At 34.7% G+C, this 21,563-nt stretch overlaps 1 protein-coding gene and 1 non-coding gene across 3 annotated transcripts; one reads left to right on the top strand and one right to left on the bottom strand.

The window, feature by feature from the left end:
- Window positions 1-212: 212 nt before the first annotated feature.
- Window positions 213-17,375, bottom strand: PLK4 (polo like kinase 4). 2 transcript variants are annotated; one of them, XM_059066159.2, is made up of 16 exons: window positions 17,091-17,375; window positions 16,330-16,425; window positions 15,264-15,359; window positions 15,068-15,182; window positions 11,872-12,898; window positions 11,005-11,105; window positions 8,734-8,870; window positions 7,775-7,879; window positions 7,299-7,401; window positions 5,937-6,086; window positions 4,916-5,049; window positions 4,729-4,820; window positions 4,430-4,577; window positions 3,500-3,640; window positions 2,231-2,337; window positions 213-825 (listed from the first exon to the last, which is right to left on the bottom strand). In XM_059066159.2, the coding sequence occupies exons 1-16, from the start codon at window positions 17,118-17,120 to the stop codon at window positions 723-725; spliced, it is 2,685 nt and encodes an 894-aa protein (XP_058922142.1). In that variant the 5' UTR covers window positions 17,121-17,375; the 3' UTR covers window positions 213-722. The 2 variants fall into 2 exon arrangements, with proteins under 2 accessions (XP_058922142.1, XP_066892743.1); XM_067036642.1 differs by having other exon boundaries at window positions 15,264-15,355; window positions 17,091-17,347.
- On the top strand, window positions 9,271-9,343 carry TRNAE-UUC (transfer RNA glutamic acid (anticodon UUC)). Its single transcript has one exon. It is a non-coding gene; the product is annotated as a tRNA-Glu (tRNA).
- Window positions 17,376-21,563: the final 4,188 nt, after the last annotated feature.

The following is a 21,563-nucleotide window of genomic DNA, read 5'->3' as shown; positions in this document are numbered from 1 at the left end:
TGCAGCATGCGGGCTCAGTAGTTGTGGCTCGTGGGCTCTAGAGTGCAGGCTCAGTAGTTGTGGTGAATGGCCTTAGTTGCTCCGCGGCACGTGGGATCTTCGCGGACCAGGGATTGAACCCCATGTCCCCTTGCATTGGCAGGTGGGTTCTTAACCACTGCACCACCAGGGAAGTCCCTAAATTAAGTATTTAATTAAATAAATCAAAAGATAAGGTAACACTATTTATTTTTTTTTAATAAAATGCATTTTCAGAAATGTTTCATCACAAACTAGTGCTACAAAAATAAATATAAAACAAATATACATGTTTACATTGTTACTTGTAACATAAATACACATTATTTACATGTTCAAAATTCAGAAACTCCAGCATGTTTTGTCCACGATTCTTAACATGTCTAAGAAGTAGGGAAAAAAATAAAAGCACAAATATACCACACACCATTTATATTTTTGCTTTAAAAGATTGTTCAATACAAATATATGAACACAGTAATTTTAGGAGTATATGTTCTAAGATCAAAGTTGTCGTATTTTAGTCTACGACCACTACATTTTGTAAGTGACTCAAGTTTCACACATCGTTATGATATAGATTAAAATTCTCTTTTATAGAAAGGCTTTCTGAAGAAGTTTTTTAAAATGAAAAAAGTCACTTTACTTGAAAGCCAACAAAAACGTTATTTATTAATCATATATATATCTAAAAGGAGCTTTAATCAATGAAGACTATGAGTTGGATTAGAAAACATCAAAAGGATGGAAGAAAGACACTGTAATTTCTGTCTGATGTATTCTGGTAATTTTTCATTTTCTCCATACCTAAGTGAAGCAAAAGAGAAAAAGATAAAATTATAACTTAGTCACTTGGTTTGTAAGAGTACCAAAAGGCACATTATATTTTTCAGTAATTCTTCAATGGCAAAGGCACTTCAGAGAGATCATACACAATTATTTATTAGATACTTAAATTAAGCATACTCAATTTGTTTCCTTTACTTATTTTTATATTTTAAAGATTTTTTATTGATGTGGACCATTTTTTTTTAAGTCTTTATTGAATTTGCTACAACATTGCTTCTGTTTTATGTTTTTGTTCTTTGGCTGTGAGGTATGTGAGATCCCAGCTCCCTGACCAGGGATTGAACCTACACCCCCCTGCATTGGAAGGTGAAGTCTTAACCACTGGACCTCCAGGAAAGTCCCTGTTTCCTTTTCAAATAGACCAATTTCTAAATGTATTTAAATAATAAAAAGAAAATTAGGTCAAAAAACTTGAACGGACTTTATAATTTCTAAAGCAAGCTGAAAATCTGGATTCCTCATTAAATTGAAGACCTGAATTTAAAGAAAACACTAAGCTAAACACATAATACATTTCTCTTAAATACTAAAAATTTCCAAATGACCATATCAAGTAAAATCTGAACTTCTATCTTCTGAACATGGGTTCTACCTATTTTATCTATATCTTTCCACTTTCTGGAGCATTTGAAAGAGTAGATTTAACAAAATCTCTCACTTTATGAGTTCTTTAAATGACGGTACTGCATATATATACACAAAAGCTTGGTAGATATCCACAAATTATATTTGTACCAAGTATTTTCTCTACAATATGCACTTTTCATAAAGTAGCGTGTTTGTACTGGCACTGTCGGCACCCTACCTCTTTTTAGTAAGTTATGGTTTGAAATGTGGAGACTAAACTACTGCTTATTCTTACTATTCCCAGATCCTCCTTGCTAGCATACTTATTAGCCTGGCATACGTCCTCATTTAGAATGAATATATACATTCAAAAAAGTCTTTTAAACGTTAATCACTTTACATTAGATCAGGGGATACAGCCTTTCATTTGGGAAAAATAATCTGGTTACCTTTTAAAAGAAAGCTTCCTTGTTTCTATATTCTTTAATGTAAATTGTCTAAGTATATTTGAACTTAGAAGTCCATTACTTCTGAAAAGGGCCAACCTAGTTAGACTGAAGGAATAAGAAGGCTAAAGGAATCTAACCACTTGGAGTGGATAATCCATACCAATTACCCTGCATTCCTGTAAATACTCATAAAATATGCATTAAAAAGACTATATGAGCTGCTATGAATATTTAACAGTTTAAATAATAATATGAACTTTGTCAATATTAAGTCATTTATTTCATCATATAGATAAAACAAAATTAGAGCAAAGAGCTGAATCTCAACCAGTATTTTAAGAACTTACCTAGTTGTCTGACCATCTGGAGATGTATAACTAATAGAAGACACTCCTGCTTGCACGACCAACTGGGACCCATCATTAAACTGAACCCACACAGCTCCACTAGTTAACTTGAAAAGGGATAAGCAAGCAAAATTACTATAGAGGATATGAAGTTCTTAAAAGGTATTCATGTTTAACAGGTTTTTCACATCGTTTAAAAAAAACTAAAACAACCCTTCAGGTAACTACAAATTTGGGACTGTGATGGTAGTAACATTTGAGAATATTCATGTCTTTTTCAGATTAATCCTTTAATAGGTAGGGCATCATAAATTAAAATTATTCTACACAAATCCTGTTTCCCATTCATTTCCACTAGGATATCTGAGCAAGCTCTTTTTTTTTTTTTTCTTTCCCATAGTATTTCTAACCAAGAAGAGATTTAGGAAATAACCAAGCAACACTTTCTTAAATTAGAATTTCCCTCTATTCTTTGTTCTTAGGCCAAAAGAATTTCTATTCTGCTTGAGAATGTTACATCTTTGCTTTTGAAATTGGTTTCTTTAGTCACTGATGTTTACAATGTGCCACTCCAAACAGAGTACAGAGAAGACATGGACACTGGAATCAAACAGACCTGGGTTTACTTCCAGATTCTGCAAACTAACTAGTAGGAATGTGCAAGTCAACCATCCATTATGAGCCATAATTTTACTATCTATGAAAGGAGATAACATCAACTTTACTAGGTTTTATTTTGGGAAATGAGACAATGTATGTGGAAAACATGGTACCACATAGCATGTACTCAACAAATGCTGAGTTCCCTTCCCGTTATTTCCTACCACCCATAAAGGATGGTAAGTAAAAAATTACATGTGCTGTGCTCAAACATCTCCGAAGTTCAAGCTTTCAGAAAATATACAAATCTAAGGTTACATCTACATAAAATTCTTTAAGTTTGAAACTCAATGTAGACCTAATTTTTAAATGCAAAAATTATTTTCTGCCAAATAAAAGTTACTCTATTAATATAGATAACAAATACTTTCTAAAACTTACTATGCCCTGGACATTCTCAAATCCTAATGTTTAGCCATCATCATGACCTCTACTTTAAAAACAAATGGCAAAAACAGGTCACACCTAGGCCCTCCAGGCAATTTGTTATCAACAATATCTAGAGCTTTCCATCTGTATACAAATAAAAAAATCTGAAAACTATTAATGATATAATCAATGCAAAAAAGGGGTAAAAACTGTCTTGCAAAGAGAAATGTAACTTCTCACCTGTGTAGCCCAACCAACATTTTTCACAAAAACAGACTTGAAAAGTTGTGCTGATTTAGGGAGACAATCTTTTAGACTGCTAGGAGAGCTGTTAGTTCCAGAAGCTGCACCTGCAAGGCCAAGTCCTTCATTTGTAACCATCTACAAACAATAAGAGAAAGGAAGATATTATTCCTTAGCATTCTAATAAGCCAACTTCAGCAAAAGTAGATGATGACCAGATTTTCATTATCTTAAATTAATTTTTAAAAGACAAAGTTAAAAAAATACAATCACATTACAGAAAATTGGAAAAGTATAAAATAGGAAAAAAAATCACACAACTACTATTTTGATTTTGGTAGATTTCTTTTGTCTTTTTTTCCCAAGGTATAATTTTTCATAGCTGCAATTATAGTATGTATGTTTGTGTGTGTGAATACACAAATACCCATATACACACACAGAGATCTATTTCTTTAATCTTGCATTTTACTACATTGCTATATAGTTTTTATTGGCATGATAGTTCATTGAGTAAAAATGTAAGTTTGTTTAACCATGATTCTATCATGGATATTAAGGCAGTTAATGATATTTTACTAGTAAAAATAAAACAATATATATGTTAATATATTTAGCTTTTTCCCAGAGGAGTCAGGTTGGGCCTTGCTGAGGTAGTATTTAAACTGAGACCTGAAAGATGAAAAAGAATTAGCCATTAAGGGGTTCGGGAAAAGAGTTCCAGGTCAAGTGAACAGCATGTGAAAAGGCCCTGAGAGTTTGGCTTAATCAAGGAACTAGGCACAGAGAGTGTGGGGTAGCTCAGGATGATACTGGAAAAGTAGGTAGGTGATAGTAAGGCCACAGTAGGGTATTTTAGTTTTATATCAAGGACATAAGGCAATCATTGAAGAGTTTAAAGTACAGAAGTGACATATATTTACTTACAGAAGGATTAAGTATTGGTGCCTGTTTTGGAGAAGCTGCACTATTTATGATCATTCTATTCAGAGATGGTATCTCTCTCACTGGATAGTTTGGATCCACAGAAGGAGGAGGTGTTAAGGCCTTAGGTGAACTAGTACTACTAGGTTTTCTGAAGGAGAAAGATATGTCAAATACATTCCTTTAAAGCTTTCAATTCATAGGAAACAAAAGAATGTTCATAATGTAAACACTAAACTGGTTTTTTTAAAAAAACATTTCTACACATTTTAGCCATACTTAATAAATTTTCAAACATTTACCTTCCTACGATTATTGGGAAAAAGGGAGCACTTCCACTCTTCTTTTCCTCTTCTGAAATTATGGATTCCAGTGCTAAACAAATACGGTGGCCCTATTTCAAAACAGTGCTTTCTGTCATTACTTCATCTATGTCATTTGTATTATTATTAATTGGTAAGAAAAATCCTACTAAAAGTCAGTACATACCTCATTAGCATGGTTCATATACATTTTTATTTCCTCTTTCAAGCTATTAACTTCACTTTCACCTTTTAAGGTGTAAGATTTGCCAGTCTTTTCGATCACCTGAATTAAATCTTCTGTTTTGTGTATCTTTGCTCCTTAAAAATTAAGCAGAAAATCCTTTATTATTTCTTTAAATATTCCTAGATTTATATTCATTATCATACCCCAGTACATGACTCCCAGATCAAGGTAACATTTACATTCACTTATTGGCCATTAATAAAATGAGGCTCTCAAAGTAGTATTCAAAAAATATAGGCCATTTTTCTTTTCCGCATATAACTGGCTTAAGTTTGATACTTTTATATTTTTAAAAAACCACTACTCTCATACAAAAACATAAGTGAAGGACAGCTATAATTATGTGTACTGTGTGAGTATATGTACTATGTGTCCCTTAAAGGAGGAAACTTTACAGATTAAAAAGTATACATCTTTATAGATTTAGAAAATAAAATTCTCTGGTTCAACCTTATCCTTTTGTGATATTTATTATTCTAAAAATTTGGCATGTGTCCGTTTAAATTTCTAGTAAGAAACAGGATATTGTTTATTATTTTTTATAATATCAATCAGAGTGTTGTTAAACTGGAGCCAAAAGGGGAAAGAGAATTAATATATGTATTAGAGAATACATTGTTTACAAGCAAGTATGTATAAATTTTGATTAACATTTGACATATAGTATACTGTGCTGTATAATTTTTATGTATGGATGCATACACACACACACACAACTCGCTGTGTTGAGGAGTTCCCTGGTGGTCTAGTGGTTAGGATTCAGAGCTTTCACTGCTATGGCCTGGGTTCAATCCCTGGTCAGGGAACTAAGACCCCACAAGCCATGCAGCGTAGCCATAAATAAAATAAATAAATAAATCGCACTGTGTTGAATTTACAAAAAACAAAAAACCAAGAAAACCCACAACTACTAAGTTACAAACTAAAGGGAAAAAAATTACCATTTCTAAATGGCACTCACCATCATAAAACCAAACCTCAAAATCAGCACCAGGGGAATTCTCCATCAAAACACATTTAGCATATCTTGTAAAATAAGTGATTTTGGGAGACTTAGATCTTACAAGCTGCACAAATCTGGAAGCATATTGATATTTTCGCCAGTACTTTTCTAGGGAGAGAAAACAAAAAAGTTACCTAACATTAGGGAATAAAGTGTTGACATAAATTCCATAACAGTCTAACATTTATTTCTACTCTTCCTCAAAAATTCAAGTCGAAAGTTAATAATCCCATTACCCAAAGTTAACAGTTCCATCACCCAAAGAAAAATATTTTCGAGATGTACGTCTACTATTTTAATGAAAACTAAAGACAGTATAATATAATAAAATAAAAGAAGTATATAACAAAATCTGATGATTACTATCATGATTATTTATTAAAGATTTTTTGATGTGGACCATTTTTAAAGTCTTTATTGAATTCATTGCAACATTGCTTCTGTTCTGTTTTGGTTTTTTGGCCATGAGGCACATGGGATCTTAGCTCCTCGACCAGGGATCGAACCCACACCCCCTGCGTTGGTAGGCGAAGTCTTAACCACTAGACCACCAGGGAAGTCCCAGTATCATGATTATTTAAAAAATCTCTTACTTTGAATCACTGACTCCTTATTAAAAGTAAGATAATGACTCCAGGAAAGTTTTAATAAATGAAATGAAAAGAGTTCTACCTGAGATATCAGAACCAAATGACTTTAGGAAAAGAAATGTAGCACTTTTTATATTAGTAAAACATAAGAGTAGTAAATTTTAGCAGTTCCCTGTAACTATGGTCATTTATAGTATTTGATAGTCTTGTCTATGTGTCTTAATTTCTAACAGAGTTAGATTAGATAGGTTCTCTTATTTGTTTCTAAGTTACCTTAGGGAAGTTTTACTACTCAGTACTTAATTTCCCAATTCATAATATCCAGAAGCTAAACCAGGAGCCAAATTTGGTTACCCGCAATTACAAGTGATCATTATGTAGCACACTAATGATTTCAAAAGTCAAAAACCAGATACTTCATGTTGAATTTTTAACATGATTCTAGACAAACTGTAACTATACAAGTGTACAAATTATATTTGTGTGACACATGACTAATATTCTAAAGTTAGTTTTTACTTAAGTAAATAATAAAATACCATTATAACACAAAATATGACTAAATATTGGATTAGTGAGGTATAGCACATCTCACCAGATATAAAGTTATAAGAACATAAACTGCATCCTGACTGAAGCCAAAATATTTACAATTTATGATACCCACAGTATAGAGTTTATGTATATATAAATCCATTATCTAAATTTATTCCCTGGTAAATTTACATACCTGGTAAATTGTCAAAACTGTACCTACTGATGTTGTCAGTAGGTGAGGGCGGTCTATCTGCAAGAGGAAAACCTCTTCCGTCATTTGGATAATAAATAGTGATCTGGCAAAACATTTTAAGAATTCTGATTATATGCCATTAAGTTAGAGCACTATATTTTGTCACTAAAATTATAAAAAGAGCTAACATGTATACTATTTTTATTGAAAATGCTAAATATTCTCTAAAAGTAATTTTTTTTGCTTTTTAAACTTAAGCCTAAAGTTTAGATTTTGTTCCTAGTTATAATTATTTTTTACACCACACTAATTTATTTAAATGTATGTAGTATACTATTTTAGTTTTTGAATTTCAGAGATACTATCATATCGGGAAAAGTGACTAAAAATTATTTTTTAAATATCATTATAGAACGAATGGAATACTAAATGCTTAAGTGATGAAGCTGCAAGATAATAAAGGAAATCCACATTACCATATTTCCATCACTAGATATTTGAAGAACTTCTTTCACATATTCTTGAGATGCATACTCCTTTAGAAGCTCCACACATACCTCCTCTGAATCAAGTATGCTCACCTAAAAAAAAAACAAACTAACTAAAATCAGTAACAATTCTCTTATTTACCAGAACAGTTCTGACATACATATTAGTTAAGAGAAGAGTACTTACCCATGGCAGAAACAAAAATTAAAGTAAAAATTAAATAGCTGCTTCAATGCAATTGTCTAGACCACAGGTGTATTTCAGCACAACTGTGAAACATAAGGAGCAAAGGAAAGAAGGTATAATGAAGTGTGAAATGATAACCAGCGAGCAGAAAGAAAGCAGAAGGTAGGGTGGAGAATTTAAGGGCTTGAAAAGACAATAGCAAGCCAAATAAAGCCAAGACTGGGTGAAAGGGAAAACAGGGACAAACAGGATGAAGACGGAATTAAAACATCAAAATCACCACTCCCAATGCACACATGACATTAAAAAAAAAAATCCTATACTTAATTTTGTGCATATTCCTTTTCTTTAAATAGTTTCAGATATTAAAAAAGGTTATATTTTCTAGTTTATCTTTTTGAGACTAGATTAAATGTAGAAATAATGAAAACAAAAGCAAAAGATAGTATTAAATATTAACTTAGTGATTAGGATTGTGAATAATATTTAACACAGTATTTAGCCAGTATTACTTTTAAATGTTTTTCATTAGCAATAATTTAAAATTCAAAAATTACTATCAATTCACCATTCTTAAAGTACCCAGAAGGAAACAACAGCTATTTTTCCATAAACACCCAGTCTCTTTTGAGTTTATCAAGTACGTATCAAAAATACAGGGACATTATAGGGAACTGAAAAGATATCATTATGTTTGATACCAGAAACCATAAACTCAAGGAAAATATCATCCAATGGTTTAGAAAAATAATAGACATACCACAGCCTTCTTTGTTTTCTGTCTGATTGGTTTTAACCTGTAAGCAGTCAAAGGAGATGTAATGCTTCGTAATGTATGTTTCTGATAACCCAATGGTGGCTCCATACTCCTCGTCTTGCTTTGTTCGGAAGAAGGATCTAAGCCAAAAATAGATTCTTGTTGAATTATCTCAGGTTTACTGTGAAATGCAGTCATATATTTCATGGTATTCAACTGTTTTGCAGAATGCACATTATCAGAAGCATCGGGGCTCTTTCTGGCTTTTATATCAGTCCAGGCATTTCTTGATGTGTCCTGCAAATCTGGATGGCCCTGGAAATCTCTGTTTGGGGCTAATGCTGTTGCGCTCAGTAGTTCTCTTAAATGAGCTATAATATACATAGAATAAAGCAATTTAGTGAATAATTAAAAAGTCAAGTCTACACAAAACAATGTCATGCTGGTTACAATAGCCTTCTTTTTTCCTGAGGAACAAAAGAAATCTAGTTTTAAAAAAAAGCTTGTAATTTTTCAGTTTAAGATATGGTGTAAGGGAATTCCCTGGTGGTCTAGTGGTTAGGATTTGGCACTTTCACTGCCAAGGGCCCAGGTTCAATCCCTGGTTGGGGAACTAAGGTACCACAAGCTGCACGGCTCGGCCAAAAAAAAAAAACAACAAAAAGATATGGCATAATAAAATAGTGACTTTAAAAGGACATTTTAAGCCAGGCTGCGAAGGAATACCTTTAGTCTAAGATTAAGAAAGAAAAGATATTAATATGAAATTAATTTTTCAATCAAAGCAAAAACTAGTCACCTAGGGTCACCTACTAATACTAAAGCAACTGCCAATGCTGCAACAAATACAGATTTGAGAGGAGTTCCCAGGTAATCATTCTACATAACATGTAAATTCACTCTCTTTAAGCTAAGGACTATTTCATCTTTACTTACAAAATATGTAACTAAAACCAGAACACTCTAAAATATATGAAGTAGGTTTATTATTAATACTTAATATTACAAATGTATTTGTACCCACATTTCTAAAACAGTTCTTGAATTTTACCCATTTAAATTTTATATAGTTTTAGAGTTCACATGGGAACATTATTATTTTTAAAGCCCTTAAAATGATTAGACTATATAAAACTTTGTAAGGCAATTTTTCTAATGCTAAACTCTAAAAATCTATATCTCAGCTTTCCCCTTAAATGACTTTTAAGTGCCTCCCTCCATAACTCCCATTATGACAGAAAATATCTTATATCAAATAATATACTTTAAACTTGTAGCAGCACTACTAGAGTATTATAAACAAGGTTACGTCAGACATGTCCATATTACCAAATAAAAGTATCTATAAACACAATAGAAGGTTAAGTGCAAGATTTAAGCACATAGTAGTTTTGTAGTTTTAAAAAACATAAACTTGAATTATCATCTTTAACAAGTACACATGAGAAGATTAATTCTCTTTTGGGCCCTTGAAAATAATATACATGAAAAAAATAGACTCTTGAGGTGATATAACAACTCTCTGCTTAAATTACAGCCATATTATGCACTTTGTCTGAGGTAACATGATACTTAGTAAAAAATTCTCTCCTCCTCTCCATGTTTCTTTTTTATTCTTTTTTCCATCATTATTTTCCAACCCACCTTCTGTGAATGTCATGTTCAATAATGAGAAATGTTTAACTTTCAAACTCTGTATCTATAAATAAAATAATGACTTGGATGACAGCTGTTTAAAAATGTTTAGGTTTTAGTAGCTGTGTATTTTAGTGTATGTGAGGTTCCATTGGTACACTATGATGGTCCACATCACCTTCTACTTAAAAATAAAGTCAACCATCTTTTGATTATTTTATAGGCACTGATAGTAGGTACCTATTACAGAGAGGCTGCAAGAGCGGAGGGGTTAAGAGTAAAGTCTCTGAACCAGACTGCTTGGGTTAGGCTCCTCTCTCTTGTATTTATGGACAGTGCAGCTTGGCAAATTAACCTTTGCACACTACTATTTCCTCATTTGTAAGACAGGGCTAATAATAGTATCTTCCTCATATGGTTTTTGTGAGAATTATTAATAAGTTAATAATATATGTTAAGCATTAAGGACAGTGGCTGATACAGTAAATACTCAAACTGTGTTAACAGTAATTATTACTATTATTGTAACAGTTTATTGAAAATGCACTATTTTCTTAAGAAAACCCAAATAGAAAACTCCAATGCTTGGTAAATGGCCAAGTCATTAACTTTTTATTAAATAGTCCATTAAAAACTCACCATTTATTTGCAGATTCCCAAACCACTGTTGCACCATTTCAGTCTGAGCTGTCTGATCTGGAAATGGAAAAGGAGTTTTTCCTGGACAAAGCTGATTGGAGCTAAACAAAGAAAAAAAATTTCTCATAAACTAATAAAAAATTATCAAGTAGTAACCTTTTAAGATAAAAAAACACTAAAAAAGGGAGCTCTCTTCTGATATTAATACCTAAATTTTTACATTTACTGTAGAACCCAACATTTGCAAAACTAAATTGTTTCTATGAAGCTAAATTCCCATGCCAAAATGCCCATGGCACTGTGACAACGTTTCTATAATGGCTGCTGTCCTCTTTTAATTTAAACATAAAAATCAAAGATCAGAAAAAGAAAAACACTAGTCACTAAAAACTTGCCTTCATGTGAGAAGCAGTCAATAATATGATTACTCATCTATTAGGGTCAACTTCTTTGTGTGTGTGTGTGTGTGTGTGTGTGTGTGTGTGTGTGTGTGTGTGTGTGTGTGTGTGTGTGTGTACAGTTACTGATAAGAGTACTTTAGGAATCAGACATATTTAATATGTGATATATTGCACTGGAGACCTGCTTCATATAAAATTTAAAATGACACTAGAAATTCCCAAGTATTAAACACATACTACAAATACATTCATGAGCACATACACTCATTTTAAGAGATTCTTAAACCACAATTCAAAATCATTCTGATTCTCTTCTTATTAAAAAATAGAAGTCATAGTTAAAAGTGCCCCAGGAATATCTGACAAGGTTAGAAAAAAGGTAGCCCTTAGTTAGATGCAGCTTCATGTTTGTGCTAATACAATGTTTATCGAAAAGTAAAATGCTTTTTGATAGAATTATTCTTACAGTGCTTGATTGTTATCAGGTCTTTCAAAAGATCCAGAACCATTGGATGTCTTTTCTTTAAAGAAGTGAAGAATATTAGCATTGCTGTTTGTGGATGAGTATCTTTCTTCATTTTCATCTACTCCTGATCTTTTGGATTTTGAAAGCATTTCTGCTGAGTAACATCGTTCCATTGTATACGTTTTCGCTTGCGACTGACTATTAGAGATGCCAGATCTATCAGAGGAATGGGCTCTACGAAGGTATCGAGAATGTGGCCTTTCTTCTGCCTCTCGGATTGCTCTTCCCCTTCCACTATTACTGGTTTCTTGTTCGTGATTTCCCCAGTGAGTATAAAGGCTGCTTCCATCTCCTGAAGAAGAAAAATCACTTGAATTTTTATTCTTTGGAAATACAGTCATTTTATTTGGGAGTGGCTGGTCAATCAAAAGTCTTCTTCTGTCAAATAAACTACCACTCATACTGGTACTGGAAGAAGCTGTAATTGCAGTAGAAATTGTGGCATGTCCACTATCAATCGAGTCTTCTACAGTTCCTAAATCTTTACTTTTTGTTGAAGAATTTCGGGTCATAAAAGGATGGTCTAATACTGAAGACAGACTTAAACGATCTGCTGGATTTCTACGAAGTAACTGGTGAATAAGGTCCTTGGCTTCTCTTGACAAAAAAGTTGGCATTTCATAATCTGCCAGTACAACTTTATTTAACGTGTTCTTGATGGTGTCAGTGTCAAAGGGTGGTCTTCCAATAAGTAACGTATAAAACATACAGCCCAAGGACCAAATATCAGATTCCAGTCCATGTGCACTTCGAGTTGCAATTTCTGGGGAAATGTAATTAGGAGTTCCACATAAAGTATAGTGCTTTTCGTGTGGCATTTTCAATTGAGTGGCCAGCCCAAAATCAGCGATCTTGATGTTCATATTACGTGTAAGTAAGAGGTTAGAAAGTGTAAGGTCCCGGTGTAATATACCATGAGAATGGAGATACAGCATTCCTGTGATGATCTGGTGCATGAAGTGTCGAGCTGTTAGAATGCAAAAAATAAAACTTACAATTTAGAAAATCTGAAGATTCAGTATTTAGAATACATTATGAAAGCCAAGTACATATGCCAGTGTGACAATTAGTAAATTGGTTTGTAGCTTAGTTTTACCAGCCAAAATACCACTCTGATAATTTCATAATATTCTTTAATAATTCCCATTAAGACAACTAGGCACTCCTTTTAAACTCTGTCCTTTCCAACTAATGAGTTTTCTAAATACAGTTAAGGGAAGCTTAATTTTATTAGGAATTGGGAGTGACTAGAATTAACTAGGGTAACCAGAAGTCCATAGAAAGAGAAAATATTTATAATTAAACAATTCATAAATAATTCAAATTGTAAAAAAGAGAAAAAAAGAAAAGCAAGCTGAATTTCCTTTGATGTCCTCCCAAACCCTCCTAAAAAGTAGTCACTATTAACAGTTTATATATATTCTTTTAAACTTTTCTTCCATGTGCTTATATACATTTAAATCTATAGAAATACACTGTAATAAATGTTTTTAAAATATAAAAATATAGTTTATTACTTTTTTTGCCACTTTGAAATATTTCTTGGAGATACTTCTATGTCAGTACACATAGATCTCCATCTTATTAAATTGCTATTGATTAATATTTGGGTCATTTCAAGATTATAAAAAAATATAGCAATAAACATTCTTGTACATGCTTGTTTTCTTGTGCATATATATGGGGTGCTTCATTATGGTAAATTCAATAAGTAGAATCACTGCATCCAAAGATAAAATTTAGTATTTTAATACTTTGCCAATCACTCTCCAAAAGCCTGTTATTTTCAAGCATATCCTTGTTGAAATTAGGTAGTCTCAATCCAATGGATAAAAAAATGGTACTCATTATTTTAGTTGGCATTCTTATGATTACTCCTGATTTTGAGCATCTTTTCATATGTTTATTGGCCAATTATACTTGCTCTTCTGTGAACAGTCTGCTTACATCCCCTGTTCATTTTCCTATACAATTATCTTTTCTTTTAAGGCATGCCTTATATTTTAAATATTAATTGGACAGCCATTTGTTATACAAATATTTTCTTCCTATCTTTTTTAAAAAATTTGTTGACAGTATCCTTTGTCATACATTCTTAATTTTAATTAGTCAAATTGGTAATTCATTTCCTTCCTATCTTTTGCAAGTTGTCTTATTTAAGAAGGCCTTACTATTATACAGTATTATGAAAAATGCAGTATTCATCATCAATATGTATATGAATTTATTTTCTTATTATGTATTGTTATTTTCAGTCTAAGAATATGAATATTTCCTTAACTCTTAATACATATGACCAAATTGTTTTCCAAATGGGTTAAATATAGATCAAATGGACAAAAAGCCTATCAGCTACCACCTTTCTTAGCGTTCAATCTTAGCCTGCAATGTCAGTTAGCAGGGTAAGATAATCTGAAAACAATCATTTGTGTGATAATATACGGACCTTACCTGAACCTGATCTGAACTGTAAAAAAAGTTACTTATAAGAAACTAGGGAAGCTGAAACTGACAATGTGTTTGATAGTAAGGAATTATTAGGTATGACAGTGACTTTGTGCTTACGTTTTTTTTTTTTTTTTAAAGTCTGCATCGTTTAAAGGTAAAAAGATGTCTATGATTTGTTTCAATATACTCTGAGGAATTGGGGGAATAAGAAGGGTACAGATGAAACAATGAGTTGATAGTTTTGGAAGCTCAGTGCTAAGTTCATAGGGGCTCATTATATTACTATCTCAACTTAAGTGTTTGACATTTTCTATAATAAATGGTTTCAACAGATATTGTGTTTGACTTAGAAACTACTTTATAGTCATCAACAGCACTCTAAAAAGCTTTTTCTAGATTTGAAAGGATACACATTCAACTGTGACCAATGACTTAATTTAAAATGTTGTTTTGGCAAAAGATGGATAGCAAATTTCTTCTTCTACTTTATTTCTGTAATGCCTGAATTATTTATATGAATTAACAGCTTTTTTAATTTGGGGGGGGAAATCTCTTTTTACAGCCCAAAGTAATAATTGAAACAGTTTTATTAAATATTATAAAACAGTACATTCTTCAAAACTACACAGAGTAAAATTTGTATTTTCCCAAAAAAATTTTTGTTAAGAAAAATGAAAGAAAGGCCTACCTTCATTTTCTGAGAATGGTTTTCTTCTGTTTTTTAGATACCTGTTCATTTCTCCATTATGGCACATTTCTAATACTAGGTACACATAATTGTTATCTTCAAAATAGTTATACAGCTGAAATGTAAAAGGGCATAATAAATTATAATACAGAAAAATTCAATGCCCTTGGCCACTTCTATAAAATTTGTATCTTACCTCCAAGATAGAAGGATGTTTCAATTGGCAATGTATTTTCACCTCATTTTGGACTCTCTGTACCATTCCAGCTTTGTACATGGCTTTCTTATCTATCTAAAAATAACATGAGAGGTTTAAATGTTGATGATAATCTTTCAAATGTGAAGTTGTCATGTTAACTTTGAAAAGAGAAAGTATACTTTAAAATATTCTCAAGTCCTTTTATCTTCTTCTTCTTTTTTTTTTTTTTTTTTTTTTTTGCTGTATGCGGGCCTCTCACTGTTGTGGCCTCTCCGGTTGCGGAGCACAGGCTCCGGACGCGCAGGCTCAGAGGCCATGGCTCACGGGCCCAGCTGCTCTGCGGCATGTGGGATCTTCCCAGACCGGGGCACGAACCCGTGACTCCAGCATCGGCAGGCGGAATCTCAACCACTGCGCCACCAGGGAAGCCCTCTTCTTCTTTTTGAGATCAATTTATTTCGTTGTCTATTTTCCCCATGCACCTAGCAGAGTGCTTGACAGAGTGAACATTCAATAAACTTGCCCAATGCATTCTAATACACTCTACCAACTTAAAGAATTTAATAGCTCAACCATCATATCTATGATAATAACAACAAATAAAATTCAGCAAAGCTTTAAAACAAAACTTCTCTTCCCTTTTCCTACTGGTTTAGGTGTTTAACTTGCTTATGTTACTCCTATTAGACTGACTTCTAACAATCAAGAATAGTATAGTATTTTAGCTTTTTACAGTGTAATACAGAACTATGCACAAGTGTATTCTTATTATAAACAAATTATTACTTGTTCTTTGTTACCAATTACTCTAAGTACGTATAATTAGAACAGATACCAAATCTAATGAACATGAGTAAAGATAGAACACTTATTTAAGCATGGTTAAGGATCTCCTAAGAGATCCTTAAGTTTAACTGTTGGAACTACTGTCTTCTGCCTAAGCAATGGGTTTTTTACAGCATAAAGAAAAGGCTGGCAAGTAAGGAGTTTCTAACATCTCAAGTAGCAAACCTCTCTAGTTACTTGCAAAGTAGAAGTGAGAAACTGATTAACATATTCTTACCATTTTGATTGCAACTTCCAAACCAGTGTGAATGGACTCAGCTCTATAGACACCGGCAAATGATCCTTTACCAAGCAGATTTCCAACTTTAAAGTCCTTAAAAGTTAAAATTAAAGAATATGTGTGATGATTTTCGACATAGAAAGGAAGAAAAATAGGAAGGGGCTGGAAAAAAGAGGCTAAAATGGATCGGGAGGAGAATTTGCATTCAAAATTCAAGCAGGTATCACACCTCGATACAGCAGGTGCCTGGGGTGGACAGCATGTTGACGCCTTGCGGGTCTCTGAGCTTCCAGGCTGGTCTCTAGATAGAGCGCCCTAATGATCTGGTTCCTCAGCCTCAGCGTAGCCTCAGCATCCTCGTCCCACCTCCAGCCAGCCCCCGAGAGCTAAGGCCCTGAACTGAATCCCGCCGCAACTCCCGCCGGAGGTAACCGCCATCCCCTTGGAGAAAGGGAAGATAGCCTTGCCCTTCGCTAGCGCGGCAGCTCCGGCGGGATCGCTGACATGAAGCCGCGGTGCCTAGGAACAGAAGGGCGGGGCCGCAAGCAACACACCTGTCCCACCGCCCCTGCGTCTCAGAGGGGCGGGCCGCTCCGACCTCAAACAGCCGGGCCCCCGGCGGTTGGGACCCTCCCAAAGCACTCCGGCGTCCAACCTGCAGCCGTTAGCTGCGCTCTATCCCCTTCCTGCCAGGGTCTCGACGAGTCCCGGCACTCCGACTCCCACCCGCCCTACTGAGGACTGCCGAGTCTTTTCACCTCGATCTTCTCCCCGATGCAGGTCGCCATATTTCCAGGCCGCGGCCCGTGCTCCCCGGATTAACTCCCTTCACGCAGTCCTTTCGAGGCAGCGCTCCAAGTAGGCAGCGTGTCTTGGCGTCCATCAGGCTCGGCTCTCTAGGCCGCCGCTCCCGGCGACGGCACCACAGCCACCGAAAGGTCTCCCGGGCACCTTCCGAGGCCTGGGCGGCGCCTCCGCGCTCCCATTTTGAAAAACTCCCGCCGGTTGCCGTTCTAGCGAGGTTGGAGGGGACGTAACGAGGCGGGGCGCTCCGCAGAGGCTGCGCCGGGGCGCGCATGCGTGACAGGCTCCTTATCTGCTCGCCTCCGGGCCGAGGACCGGAAGTGCTTCGGCGGCCTAGAACTTGTTTGCGAGCGTTGGCGTTTCGGCTCCTGGAAGACCCGCGAAAGACGGATAAAAAAGGTACCCTAAGATATGAGACGTTCACCACTGGTCAGTTACTCACTTCACGGTCTGAAAAGCTACTTCTTCCAATTCTGTAAAGGGTTTAAAACAATTGCTGAATTCCAAATGCTTAAACTTGACGGAACACCATTGGGGAAAAAAGTCAGTACCTGACTTACACCCGTGTAAACGGGTGTAACTACCCGTTTCCACCTCTGTGCTTACTCCAGTTTTTCATACCTGTAATGAATGGATACGGTAGTTTAAGAAAATGGACTCCATTATTTATTTTGGTAAATTTCTATTAATTATAATGCCATTTGTAGAATAACACATTTGAGAGTTCTCACACACGTGCGATAATGTATTGATCAAAAACGACCTCCGAAATTTTTAGAAATTTCTAAAAATCTTATGTGTAATGTTATATGTCGTAATTCTTGTTATTACTTTAAAATGTATATCTCAGAAATAACTAAAAAAAAAAAAAAAAAAAAAAAGACCCCTGAGGTTGGTATGATACACTTTATGTAGATGAGAAGATGGTGATATTCAGCAAAGATATGTAACAAACAGAACTACTCCACAAACTTAGGTCAGTTTCTAAATGGAAAGCTCTTGTCTTCTACATTAATGGATATATCAGATTTACGTAAGTTTGTCTACCTGCAAGCTGTATAAAAGCTGTTCAGAGAAAAGTCAACTTTTCCCTTCGTTCCTGGAAATCCTTCCTTTAGGGTTATATGTTACAGTGCTTGAACGGTTGGTTCCAGAGTCCAGTCTTCCAGTTAGACTTGCTTTTGCTGTTAAACTTTCAGAAGTTCCTGTAATTTGCTGTCATTGTGGGGTTTTTTTTGGGAGGGAGGGGGTGGAGGTTGTGGTGTTTATCCGTTATTCTGTTAGTATCAGGGATTATATCGACTTAAAAAAAAGAATTTTTTAGAGCGGTTACAGGTTCAAGGGAAAACTAAGTGGAAGGTACTGAGAGTTCCCATATACTCCCTCCTCTCAAACATGCATAGCTTCCCCCATTATCAACATCACTCACCAGAAAGGTACATTTTTAATAAGGATGAACCTACTTGACTCATCATAATCATGCAAAGTCCATAGTTCACCTTAGGATTCACTCGTGGTGTTGTATATTCTATGAGTTTGGACAAATGTATAATGACATATATCCATCATTATAGTGTTTTCACTGCCCTAAAAATCCTCTCTGCTCCTCCTCTTCACCACCCTCACCCCACCCCAGCAACCACTGATCTTTTTACTTTCTCCATAGTTTTGAATTTTCCAGAATGTTGAATAGTTGGAATCATATAGAATGTAGCCTTTAAAGATGAGCTGCTTTCACTTAGTAATATGCATTTAAGTTTCCTCCATGCCTTTTCATGGCTTGATAGCTCACTTCTTTTAGCGCTGAATAATGTTCCATGGTCTGGATATATTACAGTTTATTTATCCATTTACCTATTGAAGGACATCTTAGTTGCTTCCAAGTTTTGGCAATTATGAGTAAAACTGCTGTAAATGTCCACTTGCAGGATTTTCTGTGGACATGTTTTCAACTCCTTTCAGTAAATACCAAGGAAAGCAATTGCTGGATCTTATGGTAACAATATATTTTAGTTTTGTAAGAAACTTCTAAACTGTCTTCCAAAGTGGCTGTACTACTTTTCATTCCCACTAGCAATGAATTAGGATTCCGGTTCCACATCCTCACCAGCATTTGATGTTATCATTGTTCTGGATTTTAGCCATTCTAATAGATGTGTATTTGCATGTTGTTTTAATTTGCATCTCCCTGTTGATATATGATGTAGGGCATCTTTTCTTCTGTTTATTTGCCATCTGTATGTCTGTCTCCTTTGGTGAGATATGGGTTGAACTCTTTGCCTTGGTTTTTTAAATTGGGTTGTTTGTTTTCTTATGGTTGAGTTTTAAGAGTTCTTTGTATTTTAGATAACAGTCTTTTATCAATGTTTCTTTTGCAACATCCAGTCTGTGGCTTGTCTCTCATTCTCTTGATGATGTCTTTTGAAGAGCAAACGTTTTTCATTTTAAAGAAGTCCAGCTTATCAATTATTTGTTTCATGGATTGTGTCTTGGTGTTGTATCTAAAAAGTCACTGTTATACCCAAGGTAATCTAAGTTTTCTTCTGTGTTATCTTCTAGGAGTTTTATAGTTTTATTTTTAGGTTTGTGATACATTTTGAGTTAATTTTTGTGAAGGCTGTAAAGGCTGTGTATAAAGTCATTTGTTTGCTTGTGGATAACCAGTTTTTTTATCACCATTTGTTGAAAACACTATCTTTGCTTCATTCTATTGCCTTTGCTCCTTTGTCAATGATTAACTGACTATATTTCTGTGCGTCTCTTTCTGGGCTCTCTGTTCTTTCCCATTGATCTGTTTGTCTGTTCTTTCACCAATACCACACTGTCTTGATTACGGTAGATTTATATGACCCAATACCCTTAGTAGTATCGGTCCTCCAACTTTGTTCTCCTTCAATATTGCACTGGCTATTCTGGGTCTTTTGCCTCTCAGTATACACTTTAGAATCAGCTTGTTGATAGCCATAAAATAATTTGCTGGATTTCAATTGGGATTGCATTGAATCTGTAGATCAAAGTTAGGAAAAACTGACATCTTGAGAATATTGAGTCTTCCTATCCATGATCACAGAATATCTCTCCATTTATCTAGTTCTTATTTGATTTCTTTCATCATAGATTTGTTGTATTCCTCATATAGATCTTGTACATATTTCGTTAGATTTACACCTAAATATTTCATTTTTGGGATGCTACTGTAAATTGCATTGTATTTTAAATTTCAAATTGCACTTGTTCAGTGCTGGTATATAGGAAAGCAGTTGACTTTTGTATATTAGCCATATATCCTGCAACCTTGCTATAATCACTTATTAGTTCCAGGAAGGTTTTTTGTTGTTGTTGTTTGGTTTCCTACATAGGTGATAGAATAATCTGCGAACAAAGACAGTTTATGTCTTCCTTCCAAACTGTACATGTTTTCTTTTCTTTTCTTGTTTTATTGCAGTAGCTAGTACTTCCAGTATGATGTTGAAAAGGCATTATGGGAGGGGGCATACTTGCGTTGTTTTTGATATTAGTGGAAATGCTTCTAGTTTCTCACCATTGAGTATGATGTTAGCTGTAGGGTTTTTTCTTAAAAAAAAATTTTTTTTTTTGGCCATGCCATATGGAATGTGGGATCTTAGTTCCCTAACCAGGGATCATACTTACACCCCCTGCATTGGGAGTGTGGAGTCTTAACCACTGGACCACCAGGGAAGTCCCTGTAGGTTTTTTTATAGATATTCTTTATCAAGTTAAGGAAGATCCCCTCTACTGCTAGTTTATTGAGAGTTTTTGTCATCAGTGGGTATTGGATTTTGTCAAATACTTTCTCTGCATCTATTGATATGATCATGTGATTTTCTTTTATCTTGTTGATGTGATGAATTACATTAATTAAATTGTGAGTGTTGACTCTCACTTGGTCATGGTGTACAATTCTTTTTATATAATTTTTAAATTCAATTCACTAATATTTTGTTGAGGATTTTTGCATCTGTGTTAATGAGAGATATTGGTCTGTAGTTTCTTTCCTTGTAATGTTGTCAACTGGTTTTGGTGTTATGGTAATGCTGACCCCTTAAGAAAATGAGTTAGGAAGTATTTCCTCTGCTTCTATCTTCTGAAGGAGATTATAGAGAATTGGTATAATTTCTTCCTTAAAAGTTTGATAGAATTCACCAGTGAACCCATCTGGGCCTGGTGCTTTCTGTTTTGGAAGGTTATCCATTATTGATTCAATTTCTTTAATAGATATAAGCCTATGGGCTTCCCTGGTGGCACAGTGGTTGAGAGTCCTCCTGCTGATGCAGGGGACATGGGTTCGTGCCCTGGTGCCGGGAAGATCCCACATGCTGCAGAGCAGCTAGGCCCATGAGCCATGGCCGCTGAGCCTGCACGTCCGGAGCCTGTGCTCCGCAACGGGAGAGGCCACAACAGTGAGA

Source organism: Kogia breviceps, chromosome 6 (genome assembly GCF_026419965.1).
Source record: "Kogia breviceps isolate mKogBre1 chromosome 6, mKogBre1 haplotype 1, whole genome shotgun sequence".
NCBI lineage: Eukaryota > Metazoa > Chordata > Mammalia > Artiodactyla > Physeteridae > Kogia > Kogia breviceps.
This window is presented reverse-complemented; position numbering and strand designations above follow the sequence as displayed.

Bases quoted from the DNA above. Each gene is read 5' to 3' on its own strand.
- PLK4 (XM_059066159.2), bottom strand. From the start codon at position 17,120: ATGGCGACCTGCATCGGGGAGAAGATCGAG. The intron at 15,360-16,329 runs GTAAGAATATGT...TGTTATTTTTAG, and splicing joins TGGAAGTTGCAATCAAAATG to ATAGATAAGAAAGCCATGTA. The intron at 7,880-8,733 runs GTATGTCTATTA...TTTTTTTTTTAG, and splicing joins AGAAAACAAAGAAGGCTGTG to GTGAGCATACTTGATTCAGA.